The sequence below is a fragment of the Lucilia cuprina genome, chromosome 6 (genome assembly GCF_022045245.1).
Source record: "Lucilia cuprina isolate Lc7/37 chromosome 6, ASM2204524v1, whole genome shotgun sequence".
Taxonomy (NCBI): domain Eukaryota; kingdom Metazoa; phylum Arthropoda; class Insecta; order Diptera; family Calliphoridae; genus Lucilia; species Lucilia cuprina.
In genome coordinates this window covers 3,218,883-3,238,761 of record NC_060954.1, presented here as the reverse complement: position 1 = coordinate 3,238,761, position 19,879 = coordinate 3,218,883, and the positions used below count along the sequence as shown (strand labels likewise).

Sequence of the window (19,879 nt, the reverse complement as noted above, 5' to 3'; positions counted from 1 at the left end):
AGAGATGACGAAGTCAATATTTATTTGTTTGTTTATTTATTTACTTATTAGTTCTATATCCGAACTACCCTCTTACACTCGTAGTGTCCAAAAAATAAGTGGAAAATAAAAAAAAAGAGTTAATGAAACGCTTTTTATGGATTGATAACGACCATAATAAAACAACACAAAAATAAACTCTCAAATATCGCTGCAAAAGCAAATGATAACCAAAAAAGCAAAAATTCTATTAAAAAAAGTTTTAAAAATTAACTACAACCGCGATGAGTTCACTCTACTCAAAGTTTATAGAGCAGTTAAGTAAAATAAGTGTAATCGTACGAACGAACATAGAAATTGTACAAAATGTTTTGTTTTTTTATTTAATTTAATTCGCCACTAAATAACAATTAAAAATACAACAATTAAACTTGAATAATTAAACAAATAAAATGAAAACTGTATAAATGTAAATGGAAAATAGTGTTTAAATACAAATTACAAATGAAACAGAGTTCAAAATGTGGATAATTTTCTTAATATTGGGTTTAATCATTTTTCTTTTGATTACCTTGTGCGGCATTGGCCTAAAATATATACGCGATTATTGGCATTTTTTGGGAGTACCTCATGATCGACCTAAACCTTTAGTGGATATTATTAAGACATTAAGTAAATATGGCACTTGTAAACAGTTGATGGAACAGCATGAGTATTTTCAAAAACTCTATAAAAGATTCAAGGGTACTGGACCCTACTGTGGTTTCTATCATTTGCTGGAACCGCGTGTTTTGGTATTGGATCAAGAATTAATGCAGCAGATATTGGTAAAGAACTTTTCCAATTTTAATGATCGTGGTTGTTATCATAATATGAAAAATGATCCCCTATCGGCGGACTTGTATAGTTTGAGTGGTGAGAAATGGAAAGAGATGCGTTTAAAATTAGAGCCAGTTTTTCAAAAAGCTTATATGAAAGCTTTTCATGAGAGCATACGCGAAGAGTGTGAAAAGACGCTCTTATTATTTGAGCTAAAAATGCAAGAAGAGAGTCAGCGTTGTGGACATAGAGAAGTAGTCTTGGATGTGCAACCTTTAATGCATCGTTTTGTTTTGGGTAATATTGCTAAAATGGTATTTGGCTTGACTCAAGCTATGTATCAGAAATATCCTCTAGATGAATTTGATGCCATGACCCAATTTGCCTTGCACACCCACAAACATGGCACCTTTCTTACCACCATCATGCAGCGTTATCCCAATGTATTTCGTTCTTTTAAATTCTCTACCACCAAGAAAAAGGTGCAAACTTATTTCCTGTCTTTACTCAATGATGTCATTAACCATCGCGATAAATGCGGTGATTATAAAGATGACTATTTACAATTACTCATTAATATTATGAATCAAGAAATGAGCACCCACGAAACGGAAGTACATACAGATCCCAAAGAATTAAGAGATCATCTTGTAGATGAGTTGGCAGCTCATGCTTTTACATTTTTAAGAGCGGGCCTAGAACCGACCTCAAAAACTTTAACTTATGCTTTATATGAATTAGCCAGAGATCCTGTAATGCAGCAGAGGGTGAGAGAAGAGATTTTGAAGGCTTATGAGGAAAATGATCAGCGCTTTAGTTATGAATGTATACATTCCTTAAAGTTTGTGGGTCAAATTATATCGGGTAAGGGGGAAGATTTATAAAAACAATGATCAAAACTCTTTTTTTTTTTTTACAGAATGTTTGAAAACTTTCAACATTTGTTTTGAAAATAGAAATTTGTAATTCTCAATTTTTCAATATTCTCTATTTTTTATAGATAATTTTTAAAATTCTCTTGTTTGTACTGAAAATTTTCGAAATTCTTTACTTTTTATAAAAATTATACTAATTTTTTAAAAATTCTTCAGTTATGAAAAAAATTCTCAAAACATTAAAATCTTAAAAAATATATCCATTTCATATCAAAAATAGCCTTTACTTCTGTTTTTTTCTCTTTTCAGAAACCCTACGTCTTCATCCCGTCATCCCTTATATCATGCGTCGCGCTCTCAACGACTACCAGTGTACCGATCATCCTCAATATCTGATACGCAAAGACATGTACGTCATTATACCCACCCATGCCATACACAATGATCCAGCTCTCTATACCCAACCACACGCCTTTAATCCCGATCGTTTTTCCGCTCAGGACAATAAACGACGACAATCTTGCCTTTGGTTAGGTTTTGGTGAAGGACCACGCAACTGTTTGGGTCTGCATTTTGCCCAGTTGCAAATGCGTTTGATATTGGCACAACTATTGCATAAATATGAATTTACTTTGGACACTCAGCACTTGGTGGTGTGCTGTCAAGAAGGAGTGGCGCTGAGGGTGAAACCTCTCCATGAGAGATTTGAATATGTGGAGTATGAGGGTAGAGAATCGGCTGTGGAAATATAGTCAATGCTATAATTAGTTAAATTTAACATGAAGTAGTAAATTTTTATGTTTTGTTTTTGATTTAAAATAATTGCTCTGTTCTTTGTTAAAAGAACTTTGCTTAAAAACAGTATTTAATTAAATTTATTTTATTGTTTGTTATTTATTATTAATGTATATTAGAATTGTTTTGCGAATGTAAATAAACTATTTTTGTTGGTTAGTGTAAATATTAAAAAAAAAACTTAATTGTTTTCATTTATACACGGCAAAGTTTAAATAACTAAAAAGGTAAGTTTAAAAATTGAATTTTTTAAAAATCTATAGTCTGGCAACGCTAGTATGTACAATAGTTTGTAACTTAAAACCACACCTTTCATTTGACTTCATATTCATTCCTAATACTTAAGAACTTAAAGAGTTATAGACATTGAATGAAAGTTACTAAAATACTACAAATTTATAAAGCTTGGCAACACTGGCAAAATAATTTTTACACAAAACAGATAGAGAAACTTATACCCTAACGATTGCAACTATTTTCAAAACAATCGTATAAGTATTTTCAAAGTTATAGCCATTTAAACAAATCCCTCATTCAACTTAATATTCTATGACTTGGCAACCCTAACACTGCAATCATTACTCTATAGGGCACTAGAGTAAATTATAAGCTATCGTTTGCCACCAATATCAAGCAAATCGGTTAGGTTTTTGCAGAGTTATAGCCATTTTTAAAATCCCTTAATTTACCCTATTTGCCAAAAATTGGCAGCCCTGTTACTACATGGTGTCAGCGCCATCTATTGGTTGGGTACATTGTTTTTCTGCAAGTGAAAAAATGAGGGACAAACATACAATTTTTCAAAACGCTATAACTTGGAAATTACTGAACCGATTTCGATAAAACTTATATATTCTGATAACAGATAAATTAAAAATTTTAAAAATTTATTTGCCAGTGTTGCCAGATTGCTAGTTTGGGTATATTTTGAAGATAATAACACACTACTTCTAATTGCTATAACTTTGCCATTTTTCAATTTAAACTTTTAAAATTACAATTTTTAAAGAGCAGAACATTCAAACTAAACAACACAATATAGATTTCCAGAGTTGCCGTATCCTTTCGCTTAAAAAGTAAAAATTTCAAAAATCTTTTTTTAACAAACAGAAAATATGCGACACAAAAAGACAAATATTAAAAAAGATATAACTTAAAATGTACTCAACCGATTTAGATAAAGTTTATGCAGATTAATAGAGAATGCAATTTAGAATTTAAAAATGTATTTTGGCAGAGTTGCCAGAATGTAAGTTTTGTCGTATGGTAAATATAAAGAATATTACTTTAAATTGCTATAACTTAGCTATTATTTGATTGTACCTTTCAAAATTATCGTTTTCAAAGAGTAGTGAAAACAAAGCAAACAACGAAATTTAAATTACCAGAGTTGCCATCAGGTTTCATATAAAAAACTAATTTTTTTTAAAAATACTAAATATTTTCCATTGGAGACAAGTGTTTAGTTTTAATCTTTTAATTTTACAAAATTACAATAAAATTTTATTTAACAGTGTTGCCAGATTGATTAAGATAAAATTTTACGAAAATTATAAGGCGGTTGCTGTCTTTTAAGGTCTAAAGCCTTCAATTTTTTATAAAACCGTTCATTTTAAGGAAAATCTACAAATTCATTTTTTTCTTTAAATAACTTGGCAACTCTGCCCGAAAAGTATTTGCATGTTAAGCAGAAAATCTTAGCTTATTAAAACAATCATTAGAAAGTCTTTAGTTAATTACCTTTAAATATTAAGCCTTAAAACATAAACGTAATTTGTTTAACTATTAAATCAAAAAATGCACTTTGGCAACTCTGGTAAAACAAATTTTAAACAACTACAATTCATGCCCTATCATGTGGTATATATCTCAACAAAATCGGTTCAGTAGTTTCTAAGTTATAACGTTTTGAAAAATTGTGTCTGATGACCATATTTTTTCATTTGCCGAAAAACAATGTACACCATCAATAGGTGGCGCTGAACCGATGTAGTGACAGGGTTGCCAAGTTTTGAAAAATGTGACAAAATAAGATATTTTTAAAATCGTTATAACTCCGGAAATACTTAACCGATTCGCTTCAAACTAGAGTCAAACTCTAGCTTATAGTATAGGCTATTCGCTAAGGTAAAAATTATTTTACCAGTGTTGCCAGATTTTACAAGTTTGTTCAAATTTCTTAACCTTTTTTAAAATTGCTAATACTTTGGAACTACTAACGCAATTAGCTTGAAACTGACGTCAAACGCTAGATAATGATAGCGTCTATTAGTTGTATGTAATAGTTCTTTTAACAGTGTTGCCATATTTCACAAAATTGTTATATTATTAACCAAATAAGGTATTGTTTATTAATGTTATAACTTCGATGCTATTTAACTGTTTAGCTTGAAACTACATTCCAACAGTAGACAATATTTTACGCTAATTGTACTTTCTAAAAATTTTATTGTCAGTATTACCAGATCTTATAAATATGTTACATTACATTACCTTTTTTAAATAGCAATAATTTTCGTACTATTTGAGGAATTTGCTTTAAAGTAACTTCAAACGATAGATAATAATGTAAGGTATTTATTTTATGCAAACATTTTAAACCAGTGTTGCCACACTGCATAATTTTATACAATTATAAACAAAATAAAATATTTTTAAAAAAGTGCTATATCTATGAATATACCTTTCCTATTTGCATGATTTAAAGCCTAAAGTTACCTAATAATTTGTGCCATTAGTCTTATGTAAAAATTAGTTTACCAGTGTTGCCAGACTTTACAAATTTCTTAAAATGTAAAACTTTTTTAAAACAGCTATAACCTTGGAACTACCTAAGGGATTTTCCTGAAACTGGTGTCGAACGCTAGGTAATCAATTGGGCTATAAATTAATTATTGTCTATTAGCGAATTAAGGACATTCAAGTCATTTTCTGAAGGTTATTTCCAAAGTTATAGCAATTTAAAAAATATTAATAATATTGAACAAACTTGTAAGTTCTGGCAATACTGGTAGAATAATTTTTACCTAAAACAAAAAGCCTAAAGTATAATCAAGTGTTTGATTCTAGTTTCAAGATAAACGATAAAATAGCTAAGAATTCGTAACATAGCTAAAAAAATACCTTTCTGCCTTAATAATATAAAAATTGTGAAATATGGCAACACTGGTTAAACAAATATTTCATAAAACAAATAAACGAAATAATTATCTCAAGTTTGACGTCAGTTTCAAGCTAATCGCTTAATTAGTTCTAAAGTTATAGCTATTTAAAAAAGTTAATAAATTTGAAAAAACTCGAAAGTCTGGCAACACTGGTAGCATAATTTTTACCTAAAACGAATAGCCTAAAGTATTAGCTAGCGATTGACTCCAGCCTCAAACTAAACGGTAAAATATTTTCGAAGTTATAACATATATAAAAAATACCTTAACTGGTTAATAATATAACATATTAATGAAATATGGCAACACTGGTAAAATAACTATTACATACAACAAATAGGAGAAATCATTATGTAACGTTTGACATCAGTTTCAATCTAATTGCTTATATACTTTCAAAGTTATAGCAATTTTAAAAAATGCTTATAATTTTGAGCAACATTTAAAAATCTGGCAACACTGGTAGAATAATTTTTACCTTAGCGAATAGCCTGCAGTATTAGCTTGAGTCTGAATCTAGTTTCAAGCAAATCGGCTAAGTATTTCCGGAGTTATAACAATTTTAAAAATTTATTATTTTGTTAGTTTTTTCATAACTTGGCAACCCTGTCACTACATCGGTTTAGCGCCATCTATTGATGGGGTACATTGTTTTTCGGCAAATGAAAAAATATGGTCGTCAGACACAATTTTTCAAAACGTTATAACTTAAAAACTACTGAACTGATTTTGATGAGACATATATGACATGGTAGGGCATGAATTGTAGTTGTTTAAAATTTATTTCACCAGAGTTGCCAAAGTGCATTTTTTTACTTAATAGTTAAACAAATTTCGTTTATGTTACAGGGCTTAATATTTGAAGGTAATTAACTAATGACTTTCTAATGATTGTTTTGATAAGCTAAGATTCTCTACTTAACACTCAAATATTTTTCGGGCAGAGTTGCCAAGTTATTTAAAGAAAAAAGTAAATTTAAAGATTTTCCTTAAAATAAACGGTCTTATTAAAAATTAAAATCTCTAAACTTTTAAAGACAGCAGATGCCTTATAATTTTCGTTAAATTTCACCTTTAGCAATATGGTAACCCTGTTAAATAAAGTTTTGTAATAATTTTGTTAAATTAACTAATTAAAACTGAAACCTTGTCTCCAATTGAAAATATTTAGTAATTTAAAAAAATTTTCGTTTTTTATATCAAATATGTTGGCAACTCTGGTATTTTAAATTTTGTTGTTTGCTTTGTTTTCAATACTCTTTGAAGGCGTTAATTTTGAAAGGTACAGTCAAATAATAGCTTAGTTATAGCAATTTAAAGTATTATTCTTGATATTTTCCACACAACAAAACTATCATTCTGGCAACTCTGCCAATATACATTTTTGAATTCTAAATTGTATTATCTATTAAACTGTATAAACTTTATCGAAATCGGTTGAGGAAATTTCAAGTTATATATTTTTTAATATTTGTCTTTTTGTGCCGCATATTTTCTCCTTGTTAAAAAACGATTTTTGAAATTTTGCACTTTTTAAGCGAAAGTATACTGCAACACTGGAAACCTAAATTGTGTTGTTTAGTTTGAATCTTCTGCTCTTTAAAAATTGTAATTTTAAAAGTTTAAATTGAAAACTGGCAAAGTTATAGCAATTAGAAATAGTGTTTCAATATCTTAAAAATATAACCAAACTAGCAATCTGGCAACACTGGCAAATTAATTTTTAAAATTTTGAATTTATCTGCTATCAGAATATATAAGTTTTATCGAAATCGGTTCAGTAATTTCCAAGTTATAGCGTTTTGAAAAATTGTATGTTTGTCCCTCATTTTTTCACTTGCAGAAAAACAATGTACCCAACCAATAGATGGCGCTGACACCATGTAGTTACAGGGTTGCCAATTTTTGACAAATGAGGTTAATTAAGGGATTTTAAAAGAGGCTATAACTTTGAAAATACTTAACCGATTTGTTTGAAACTAATGGCTATCGTTAGCTTATAATTTATTCTAGTAAACTATCGAGTAACGATTATAGTGACAGGGTTGCCAAAGTTAGAAAAAGTAGTTATTTTAAGGGATTTTAAAAATGACTATAACTTTGTAAGTACTTGAGCGATTTCTTTGAAACTTATGGCAAACGTTAGCTTATAATTTGCTTAAGATGTTTTTTATAAAAATTATTTTGCCAGTGTTGTCAAACTTTTTAAATTATTGATTTTTTTAGTAAATTTCTTTGAAGATTAATAACATTGAAAGTATTTAAGTAAAATAAAAGAAATTGGATTCAAACAAAAGATATGCATTTAAATTACAAACTATATAGAAATACCAGTGTTGCCAAGCTTTGTAAATTAGTGGTATTTTAGTAACTATATTTGAATGTTAAAGAGTTATGAATAAAATTAGTTTTAAAAGTAAGGTATTGATTTAAGTTCAGTTTCTAAGGTAATGTGATGTTTTAAAAGAATTGTTTAACATTAAAAAATTTACAATTTTTATTTTTCAAAATGTTTCTTTTTTATTTATTAAAACTACTATAAAATAATTTAAAATATTTTCTTTTTTTGTTTTTATAGTAAACGTTTATATATTTTTTAACAATATTTAAAAACTACAGAATATATTTGTTTTTTGTTATTTAAAAATTTGTAATATTTTTTTTTAAAAAAATGTTCATGTAAATATTAAAGAAAAAGTGTTACATCTTCACTACTTAAGTAAAATTAATTTTATTTTGAACACTAATAAACTACTTAAGATGAACACTATTTTCCATAAAAATTGTTGCCATTAGATTTGTCATTTGTTGTTTTTTGATATGATTTGTGCGGTTAACAAGAGTTTTTGTTGGTTTTGTTAAGATATATTTATTTAAAATTAAAACTTAAAAATTTAAAAAAAAATAAATTTAAACTAAATTTTAATTAAAATTAAAACTAAATTTAAAATAGCGTTTAACGTTTTTAAATTTAATAAACTTTTTTTAAACAAATGCCTGGTTATATAAATTAGTATGTAAAATTTTTGTAAGTTTTAAAAATTTTTCTTATTTTTTTGTATTTTTTTTTTTTTTTGTGTTAAAATTTTCTTAAATTTAGAATTTTGTTTAAGAACCCGATTTTGTTTTTGTGTTAATTTTTTATGCTTTTAAAAACATTTAATGGAGGGACTTGTAATGTTTTGTTAATTAATTTTTATAAAAAATTGTAGAATTGTTATTTGTGCTTTAAGATAAAAAATTAGCAAAAATTTGTTAATATGCCATTGTGCGCCTTTTTTTAAAGAAATGTTCTTTTTTTACTTAGAAAACACCCATTTTTCGTTAAATCGCTTGATTCGTTGTCCTTAGTTCTTTGAAATATCGAACTAATTGTTTTAATTTTCAAAGGATTGGAATGTAAAGGCTTCTTGTTATAAAGTGTTTCTGAGTTTTTCTTGCAATTTTCGTTTTCATTATTTATTAATTTTATCTTTTTCTTTAAATTAAATTTTAATTAAAATGTGGCATTTTAAATGCTTTAAATTGAGTTTAAATAAATTAAAAACTAAAAAAAAAAACTTTGTTCGTTTAACTAAACTTAACACTGGCTTTAAGATAATATTTTTCACAATTTAAAATGAACCTTAAAATGCCTTATTTAGAGGGCTGCCTTTTGTGGGTATAACGTGGTGAGGTGGCAGGTGGACTGCGTTTTAAGGTTAAATTTTCACCTCTGTTGGGCATTTTGCTGCGCAACATTTGCTCATGGACATACAAGAAAATGCCAATATCACGATGGCCCGCTTGCCAGGCGATCTTGAAAGCGGTGCTGCCATCCTAAATTAAAAAAAAAGAAAATAAATATTTAAACAAATTACCACAAACAAAATTTTATATTCTACAAAACATACCACATCCTGTATTAATGAATCACAATCGGGATGAGTTAATAAGTGTTTAACAATATCACTACGACCATGTTCGGCAGCACACATCAAAGCAGTGCTGCCATCTTCATCTTGTATATTAATATCAGCTCCAGCTGCCAGTAATAGTTGAACCATTTCCAGATTACCATGCGACACAGCTAGCATTAAAGCTGTTTGGCAATGCTATTTATATTTAAGAAAATTAAATTTTAATTAGATTTTTTTGTTTCGAAAAAGCTTTTCCGTTCGTTACCTACCTTTTTAGCTCGTATATTGACATCAGCCATCTGAAACAGTCGTTCGACGACGGTACGATGTTCTGCATTTTTCAATTTTGCCAATGAAACGAGCATAACGCTGGTGTATCCTGCATTATTCATTTGGTTTACGTTGCAAACCTTTGAATCCAACAATATGGATACAACGTCAAAATTACCATGCGAAACAGCATAATGCATAGCGGTGTTGCCCTGTAAAAAAAAATTTTTGATAAAATATTTCTTTTGTTCAAAATTTGAGATCAACTTTCAATCAAGATCATTTCCTACTAGAAAACTACATCGAACTTATTTCCTAAAAAAATTGGGTTCGATTCGGTGTCAAACTAGAACTGATACAGAATATAGAATTAAAACTTAACTAGAACCAAAATAGAAATGAACTAGAACTGAACTAGAACTGTACTTGAACTGAACTAGAACTGAACTAAAACTGAACTAGAACTGTTCAGAACTGAACTAGAATCGAACTAGAACTAGAACTGAACTAGAACTGAACTAGAACTGAACTAGAACTGAACTAGAACTGAACTAGAACTGAACTAGAACTGAACTAGAACTGAACTAGAACTGAACTAGAACTGAACTAGAACTGAACTAGAACTGAACTAGAACTGAACTAGAACTGAACTAGAACTGAACAAGAACTGAACTAGAACTGAACTAGAACTGAACTAGAACTGAACTAGAACTGAACTAGAACTGAACTAGAACTGAACTAGAACTGAACTAGAACTGAACTAGAACTGAACTAAAACTGAACTAGAACTGAACTAGAACTGAACTAGAACTGAACTAGAACTGAACTAGAACTGAACTAGAACTGAACTAGAACTGAACTAGAACTGAACTAGAACTGAACTAGAACTGAACTAGAACTGAACTAGAACTGAACTAGAACTGAACTAGCACTGAACTAGAACTGAACGAGAATCGAAATAAAACTGAACTAGATCTGAACTATAACTAAACTATAACTTAACCTTACTAAAGTATTTATGATATCAGAATTCTACTCACATTAGCATCCACCATATTAACACAGTATTCTAATAATGGCACCGATAAATCTTCAAAACAATCCAAATAATCTTCAACTTCATGGGGATCGGCATTCTCAGAGCTGGACAGGCGGAACCATTCCTGTTGTATGGTTTGCTTATAGTTCTTTAAACTCAAAGATGAAATGGGTTTGGAGCCCAATTTTTTCAACAATGAATTGTTGATCGCTTTCAAAGCGACTAGCATTTCTTTAGGAGGAGTGATTCTGGAAAAGAAGAAATATTCAATAAAGGCTATAGTTTAAGACATTTTATAACCTACTTCTTCCTGGGCTCTGTTTCTTTCATGGCGATTTTTTGTAACAAAGCCTTGGAGGGTAAAGGTTTCTGTACAGTTTCTTCTTCTGCTTCCTTCTGTGGGGTTTCGGTTTTATTCTTACTTTCATGACTAGATTTCAAGGGTGAGGGTAAAGTTTTTTTGCGTGCTCCTTGAGAAATTTCCTTGGCACATACTGCAGCTGCATCTGCTAGTGACGGTTCTTCCTGTGCCTTTAATTTCTCCTCTTCGGTAGAGGGATTTTTATTAGCATTAGCTGCGGCTGATGAAGGAGTGGGAGCTGGTGAATTGTCTCTAGACCAGCTAATGCTTACACGTGTCTCTTCTCTAACAATGAGCTCATTATCGCCCAATTTACTGAGGTCATACAGGGATTTACGTTGTGGCGAACCCTCTGGGGAGCTATTCGATGATGAGGCTAATTTTTCCTCTGCTGTCATTGCGCCGGTGGTGGTGGTTTGGGGTTTTTGTGTAGTTATAGCACTTAAAGTTACTGGCTCGGTTATAAAACTTTGAGATTCACCTGATGATTCCAATTGATGAAATGCTGCTGACGATGAGGAGGATTTTTCTTGCAAGGAACTGTGAAGAAAAAAAGAAAATTTAGTTTGAAATTTTATTAAAATTTGAATATTTACGTGAACACCAAGGCCGAACAGCCACTTACTATCAAAGGATAGCAAGTAAAACTGCTGAGACTCCAAAACATTAGATTTTGTTTTTGCAGATTTTATTTCTTTTTAAATTAAATTTGTTTCGTTTTTAAGGACTAAAACTTATTGTTGCAAAAATTGTATGAAAATATTATGTTTTTGAGAAATGTACGCTTTATGTTGCAAAGCTTTCGAAAGCCAACAAAAACTTTACTGCGAAGGTCATTGCTATTGTTTTGCGTTCCTAGTTGGGGTTCCTTTGCTGTTTACAGGAGTTGAACTTTTTACTGCATTTGCGCAGTACAAGTGATTGCCAGCGTATGAATGTGGTTGGCTAAAGAAGGCAAGTTTGCAAAAAGTATTTAAAAGCCTTAAGGCAAAGTACTTAAGACCAAAGAAAAAACCGATTAAAAAGGGGAAGCTTTTGCTTGTCGAATATTGGTTTTTTCCCCATTGACTCCTTGATCCGTTGCGATCACTTCTATACTTCCATAATTGTCTATAAAACAAGGAAAATATCTGGGCGTTTCCTAAATCCCTTAAGGAATTCGGATTACTCAACATTTAAACACTCTGTCAAGACTCTAACCAACCGGACTAATTGAATATTTATATATTTTGTGTAGACTAGGTCAGTGAGTAATTGTGCTAGTCACCTCTATTCACCACTCCCTCTAGTACCCAATTCAAATGGTTGTTGTCACCACTAATACTAAGAAGAAAGTGACTTCACTATATATATAATAGAACTTACCTTGCCATATTTCTCTTTTCCGACACTGGACTGGGAGTTGGAGAGGGTGTTACTGTATAAGTGTTCTGACGCGAAAATTGCCTTCTCACCGGACTAGGACTGGGTAGATTTTTAGGACGTGGTATTTTTGATTCGGCAGCTCTTGTGGGCAGCGGACTGGCCAGCACTTTCGAGAAATCTTTAGCTAAATTTTTGATGGCATCTTTGCAAGAATCACAGTAATTATCGGCACAAGCTATTGAAATATGTGGCTTGACTATATCACCACAAGCTATATCACGTTTGTGTATTTCCTCGGTATTGCAGGAAGTGGAGTTGGTAGTGACGGTTGGTTGGGTATTAACACCATAATCTTTGAAATTCTTAATCTCGGTATTACAACCTTTTGTGTGTAAAATCGGCTTAACAGGTTCTGGTTTTTCCTCCTTTACGGGGGTGGGTGGTGCTATTTCTTCTGTATTAGTTTGTGAGGTACACAATCTAATCAAATCCCTAGTATCTGTCTGTCTCGCCACAGTATACAGCTCAAATTGTGTGCTGGTGTTTTGCTGTTGTGGTGCAAACTGCAGTCCTACCGTATGCTGCTGTACAGCTGTTGTTTGACTTCCTGCCGAATGCTGTACTATGGGTGTATATTGGGTTCCTATAGTCTTCTTCGCTATATTCAGTTTTTCATTATCACCCAAACTGAAAGTATTACTACGAGCCGGCATGTCCAACAACTTAAGAGAGACTGTTTTAGCTGTTTCCCCTTTCGTTTCATCATCGGTAGCACATGCAACAGTACGTTTCGTGACTAAACATTTCTCACACAATACATCGGACACGCGATCATTTGAACAGCCCACCGTCCGCACGTCTGGTTTGCAGTTGGTATAACTTTCACGTGTTGCCGGTTGGGCCATAACGCTGACATTGTGTTTCTGTACCGGTTTTTCGGCTTTCGTTTGAGCCCCACTATCTTTAGTGTCTTTTTTGGCCACATACATCTGGGTACCCACGGATATAAGATCTTTTAATCTCGCCAATTTCTTTTCCTCTTCATGCTGATGTATGGACATTCTAATACGTTCCTCTACTTCCGTTTTAGTATATAAATTCTCTGTAATATTTTTCGTAACCGCAGCATTACAGCCTACATCTCGTTGAGTTTTTTGTACCGGTATGGGACTTCCAACGGCTATATCCCGCGTAGTCTGTTTGCTGCACATGGTGCCAACATCACGCTTTAATATGGGTGATTTTTTGTTATTGGATTGCATTCTAGCGCCCATACTTTCTAATGAAATCGGACTTACTCTTTGCGGTTGAAATTGTACGGGTGATGTTATTTTGGGACTAAGTACTGGACTAGGTGAGGAAGAGAATCGAGTGGCTTCTTTGGCCTTTTGTAGTTCTTCCTCTTTGCTTTTGACAGTCTGCTGTAGGCGTTGTTTCTCTTCGCGCAGTTGAGAGAGTTCACTCTGTAAGGAAAAAAAGGAACAAATTAGAAATGTCGCAACAAATTCTATATCGATTTAACTCTATTGAAGTCTATTTAACGATTCTAGTCTGTTAACGATTCTAATCAGTTTGACAATTTGTCCAAAGTCTTCCTTTAATATTTTAGCATATGCTAAAGCTTTATTATTAAAATTAATAAAATTTAAGCTTTAAAACTTTAGCATATTTTAAAGGCCTGAAGGGTTTCTTTAGCCCTTTATCATTTACTAAAGCTTTATTATCAAAATTACTGAAAGGAAAGCTTTAAAGCTTAGTTTTGTTAGAGCTAAAATGCGTTTCTTCAGCTCTTTATCATATGCTTAAGCTTTAGTACTTTCTTAGCATAATACATAAAAGTCTTTGAATTCTTTTTTTCATCTTTAACTATATCTTAAATCCTTATTATTGCCTTTATAAGCTTTTATTTCCTTAAAAGCTTATTGTGTATTGCAAAGCATTTTTCAGCTATTTATCGTATTCTAAAGCTTTAGTGCTTTCTTAGCATAATACTTAAAAGTTTTTGAATTCATGTTTTCTCTTTTTTTCTCAACTACACGTTGAATCCTTATTATAGCCTTTATGAGCTTCAATTTCCATAAAAGCTTATTTTGTATTGAAAATTAATGGCTTTGAATAGTTAAAAGCTTAGCTTGATTTAAGAAATAAAACCTTTTGAAGAGAATGTTCTGTATGTGATTCCTCGTTGAGTCGTAAAGCTTTTTGAAATTCTCTTTTTTCTTTGTTTTTTACACTTTAAAGCTTAACCCTTTCTAAGCTTAAATTGGTGTAAAAAATGCTTAAAAGTTTAGTTTAGATTTAGAATTCAATACTAATGAAATACATATATGAATAAAAGCTAAGTTTGAACTAAGAAGTGGAACCTTTCGAAATGGTTGAATGAACGCTTTTAGTTTACCTTATTAAAACTTTAAAAGCTTTTTACTTTAGCTTACCTGTAAATCCGGTATAGATTTAACCTGCTCTTCTAAATCTTTCATTCGCTTCAAACTTAAGGCCATTTGCTGGCGTATATTAAACAAAGTTTGGGCATCTGTAGAAGTAGCAGCAGCAGCAGTTGTCGCTACTACACCAGCCTCCTTAATCGGTGAAGACAAACAACTGGATAAAATCTTATCTGAACCCGGCGATTGAGCGCTATCGGTGGAGGTTAGGGCAGTGGGTGGACTGGTTAAAGATAATTTTGCCGTTAAGGTATGACGTCGTGGTGGTGGTGTAGGTGGTGAAAGTAATTCCTCCACTGGCGATTTAGCATTAGCTGCCACAGTAGCCTTAACATACGATTCATATTGCTGCTCAGCCGGTGATAGTTTCTGTTGAAATGGCAAAGTTTTAGAATAAATGCTGGAAGCTCTAGGAGATTTATTGCCCGTTACACAGGAATCTAGAGGGGGGATAAAGAAAATTTTATTAATTTTTTTTGTTAATGTTTTTTTAATTAAGAAACCTGTTTTTATTTTCTATAAAGCTTTACAATTTTCTTTAACATTTGTTATGTGTTTAACTAAAACAATTTTGATATTTAGTGTTTCCATTAACACGGTTGAGCGTCAACTATTTTACAGGTAAATGCATTTTTTTAGCAAAAGGTGGTTAGAGGTAAAATTTTTTTGTTAAATTTTTTTAGTTTAGATTTTGCATTGTAAATTTTAGTTTTTTTTTGTATTTTGGTTAATAAATATTTATTATTTTTTCAAATAACTTTATGACGGCGGCTATTGTGTTATTGTTGTTTGCAGCTTAGATTTAAATATTGTATCTTAATTTTTATTATTTTTCTTGTGCAAAGTTGCTGGACTTGACTTGTGTAGAGACTGGTATTGAAACGTTAAATGATTCAATAAATAAATGTGTGTCGTTTATTTTTCGCTTCTTTCTTTTTTTGTTGGACAAAATAATAAACTAATTTGTTATTTTATCTAAAGCTGTAGAAAAAAAAATTGTCAAATTACGAAAGCTTTTATTTGTTATTTTTTTTTCTACCGTTTCTAAGTTATTGTTATGTTTGTGCGCTTTGCCAAAAAACTGATAAGCTTCTTAATAAAAACTTATTAGAATAGAGATTTAGGTTTCTTAAGAACAAGAAAAAAACAAATAAACCTTTAAAAGCTTTTGAAAAAAAAACAACTTTTTCCTATTTAATGTAATCAGTTTTTTTTATTACAATGATAATGATTGTTTCGTATTCATTATTAAGCTGTTAATTTGTGTTTTTTATTATCACTTTGAGAGGAATTTGCATTAAAAATACCGAGTTCATTGAAGTGGTAATTAATTTAAATCAAAATGCCAATAATAGTCATATAATTTTTAAAAACAAAACCCTGTAGAGATAATGTTCATATTCATGTATTTGTTGTCATAGCTATGTATGCATGACTCAAATCAATTTGATTAAATCATTAAAGATTGTATTCAATTGCAAACACATTAATTTGTTTAATGCTTTAGCTGGTACCGTGATACGAGGAGAGCTAGGAAGAGAGAAACGAGAAACCTAGAGCTTTTTTAAACAAAAGTACACAGAGAGAAAAAGTTTAAGTTTATGCTAAACACATCTATTAGTTACAAAGGTTTAATAGAGCTTTTTCAAACAAAAGTACACAGTGAGAAAACGTTTAAGTTTAAAAGTCATCAATTAGTTGCAAAGTTTCAATATAACTAAACTTTCAAATACATAGTGCAGAACAGTTTAAAGCTTTTTAAAATTCTCAGAAAAAAACAGATTGTTTGATAGTGACAATTAATTTTCACCTAATATTATTTTGTTAAAGCTTTAAAGATTACTAAGAATGTAATTAGATTACTATAGTTTTTTAGTTGTGGCAACCAATTTCATTAACAGAAGAAATAATATATAAATAGTTCTTATTCATTTAGTTGCTTTTACCAATTTCGATTAGAGCAACATTTTCCAAAGTTTAAATATGATTAAACTAGTGCAGAACAGTTTTGAGCTTTTTAAAATTCTCCAAGAAAACACATTGTTGATTGTGACATTCAATTTCTTTAACAGAAGAATGATTAAGTTTCTCCCAATACTATTTTGTTAAAGCTTTAAAGTTCACGTTGATTATAATCACATTATTATAGATTCTTAGTTGTGACAATCAATTTTATTATCAATAAAACTAATCTACTATTCATTTAATTGCTGTTACCAATTTTTATTAGAGCAACAAATTACAAAGTTTTAATACGATTAAAATTTAAACCAGATTGTTGTTTGTGACAATAAATTACATTAATAGAATAACGATTAAGTTTTGCCTAATACAATTTTTTTAAGCTGCTGTTACAAATTTTGATTGTGACGATAATTTGTTAAAGTTTTCGGTTTCTCTGATAATAGATTGTTTGTTGTGACAATCAATTGCTTTATTAGAAGAACAGTTTTGAGTGTTAATTATGACAATCAACTATGCATTAGCAAAAGAATGATTAAGTTTCTCCTAATACTATTTTGTTAGAGCTTTAAAGTTCACGATTATTATTATTATTAGATTATTATAGTTTCTCAATTATGACAATCAATTTAAATATCAGCAGAACCAATATATTAATAGCTTTTATTCATTTAGTTGCTGTTAGCAATTTTGGTTAGAACAACAATTTGCCAAGTTTTAATACAACTAAACTTTCAAATAAATAGTGCAGAATAGCTTTAGGCTTTCTTTTAAAATTCTCTGGAAATAACAGATTGTTGATTGTGACAATCAATTTCATTTATAGAATAATGATTAAGTTTTTCCTCACTCTATTTTTTAAGCTGCTGTTACAAGTTTTGATTGTGGCAATAATTTGTTAAAGTTTTAAGTTTCACGCAGATTATAATCGATTGTTTGTTGTAATAATAAATTGCTTTACTAGGAGTATAGCTTTGACCTTTTTTTTTTTAAATTTCCAAGAATTGTTGATTGTGAGAACCAATTTCATCAGCAGAGGAATGATGAAGTTTCAACTGTCACTATTTTAAGTTGCTCTTACAATAAATTTTATTATTAAAATATTTTATTCTGTTGCTTTCATAAAGTTTAATTGTTGCAATAGTTTGCTAAAATGGTTCCTAGTTAACATGACAACAAATATATTTAATTCCCTCTACTACCTTTTGTTAACTGCAAACTACAAAATTTTATTGCAGCAACTATTTACTAAAGTTGCAGTAACTATTTACTTAAGTTAAAGAAGTACTATATAGAGCTTTTTAAGCATAACCTAAGAATAATGGTCTCACGTAATTAAAACAACCATAATGATTAAATTTAATTGCCCTTATAACTGTTTTTGGTTGCCGTGACGAACTTTTGTCACTTGAAACTATTAACTAAAGTTAGAGGAAAAAACTTAGAATTTTTTAAATAAGCCTAGTGAGAACAAGTTTTTAGTTGAGCAACTAACTCGTAAGGAAGAGGAGAATGATACTTGTTATACCATATTTAGTTGATTTTACAATATTTTATTGCGGCAACTAAAAACCAAATTTTTTTCACTAAATTTTGTATGATTTCAGTTCCCATTTAAAAAATTCATTGTTTCCCTTCTTTTAAGCAATTTAACTTCTTAAGGCCTCATTTATTATCTTCTTCTGCTAATTAATTATCTTTATAATTTTTTAACAAAACTTATTTCAAAAACAAAAACTTCAAATAAGATGTTTATAAAAAAATTAATAGAAAATAACAGATAAATTTTTAAAAATTAAATAAAAATATTAATCATTTTACTGAAACGTGTTTGCTACCAATAACAATGAAATTTGGCCCAAAATATAAAAAAACAAAAATAGCAAAAACTATTAAATGTTAAAAATATATATATTTTTATGATTTGACATAACAACAACAAGAAAAAATATTTAGCATACAGTGTCTAGGTTGACAGTAGTGATGAAAATGAATAAATAAAACAAATGTTCAAAAATAACTAATCTCAACATAAATATAATAGAAACTCACAAACAAAATTTTGCCAAGATTTTTAAAAAATGACCCAAGTGGAAATTATTAAAAAAAGTCAAAACAAATGTTAAGATATTAAAAAATATCAAAACAATTCTATCAAGACATTTTTCTGTCACGACAGTTTTTCTATTTCTGTTCAAACAGTTATTCTATAGAAAAATTTCTGTCTGGATAGCTTTTTTACAGAAAAGTTTCTGTCAAGACTGTTTTCTATAAAAAAAGTTTTGTCAAGACTGTTTTTCTATAGAAAAATTTCTGTCAAGACACTTTTCTATAGAAAAATTTCTGTCAAGAGAGTTTTCTATAGAAACACTTCTGTCCAAGCAGTTTTCCTATAGAAAAATTTCTGTCAAGACAGTTTTCTATAGAAACATTTCTGTCCAAACAGTTTTCCTATAGAAACATTTCTGTCCAAACAGTTTTCCTATAGAAACATTTCTGTCAAGACTGTTTTTCCTATAAAAAATTTCTGTCAAGACAGTTTTCTAAAGAAAAATTTCTGTCAAGACAGTTTTCCATAGAAAAATTTCTGTCAAGACAGTTTTCTATAGAAAAATTTCTGTCAAGACAGTTTTCTATAGAAAAATTTCTGTCAAGACAGTTTTCTATAGAAAAATTTCTGTCAAGACAGTTTTCTATAGAAAAATTTCTGTCCAAACAGTTTTCTATAGAAAAATTTCTGTCCAAACAGTTTTCTATAGAAAAATTTCTGTCCAAACAGTTTTCTATAGAAAAATTTCTGTCCAAAAGTTTTCTATAGAAAAATTTCTGTCCAAACAGTTTTCTATAGAAAAATTTCTGTCCAAATAGTTTTCTATGGAAAAATTTGTATCCAAACAGTTTTCTATT

At 29.9% G+C, this 19,879-nt stretch overlaps 2 protein-coding genes across 5 annotated transcripts in view; one reads left to right on the top strand and one right to left on the bottom strand.

Moving 5' to 3' along the window:
* LOC111681261 (probable cytochrome P450 317a1) lies at window positions 1-2,648 on the top strand. Its single transcript, XM_023443015.2, has 2 exons — window positions 1-1,662; window positions 1,983-2,648. The coding sequence occupies exons 1-2, from the start codon at window positions 501-503 to the stop codon at window positions 2,423-2,425; spliced, it is 1,605 nt and encodes a 534-aa protein (XP_023298783.2). The 5' UTR covers window positions 1-500; the 3' UTR covers window positions 2,426-2,648.
* Window positions 2,649-8,809: 6,161 nt separating this feature from the next.
* LOC111681279 (KN motif and ankyrin repeat domain-containing protein 1-like) overlaps window positions 8,810-19,879 on the bottom strand; it is a 12,190-nt gene continuing 1,120 nt past the window's right edge. For 2 of the 4 annotated variants that reach the window (XM_046953819.1, XM_023443034.2), the window contains exons 2-8: window positions 15,002-15,450; window positions 12,567-14,029; window positions 11,145-11,741; window positions 10,842-11,088; window positions 9,801-10,013; window positions 9,526-9,726; window positions 8,810-9,451 (exon numbers count right to left, since the gene is read on the bottom strand). In XM_046953819.1, the coding sequence (XP_046809775.1) occupies window positions 9,269-9,451; window positions 9,526-9,726; window positions 9,801-10,013; window positions 10,842-11,088; window positions 11,145-11,741; window positions 12,567-14,029; window positions 15,002-15,450 (3,353 nt within the window). In that variant the 3' untranslated portion in view covers window positions 8,810-9,268. Of the gene's footprint in view, window positions 9,452-9,525; window positions 9,727-9,800; window positions 10,014-10,841; window positions 11,089-11,144; window positions 11,742-11,797; window positions 12,442-12,566; window positions 14,030-15,001; window positions 15,451-19,879 lie in introns of those variants that run through there. The other 2 variants (XM_023443035.2, XM_023443036.2) reach the window with 2 other exon arrangements.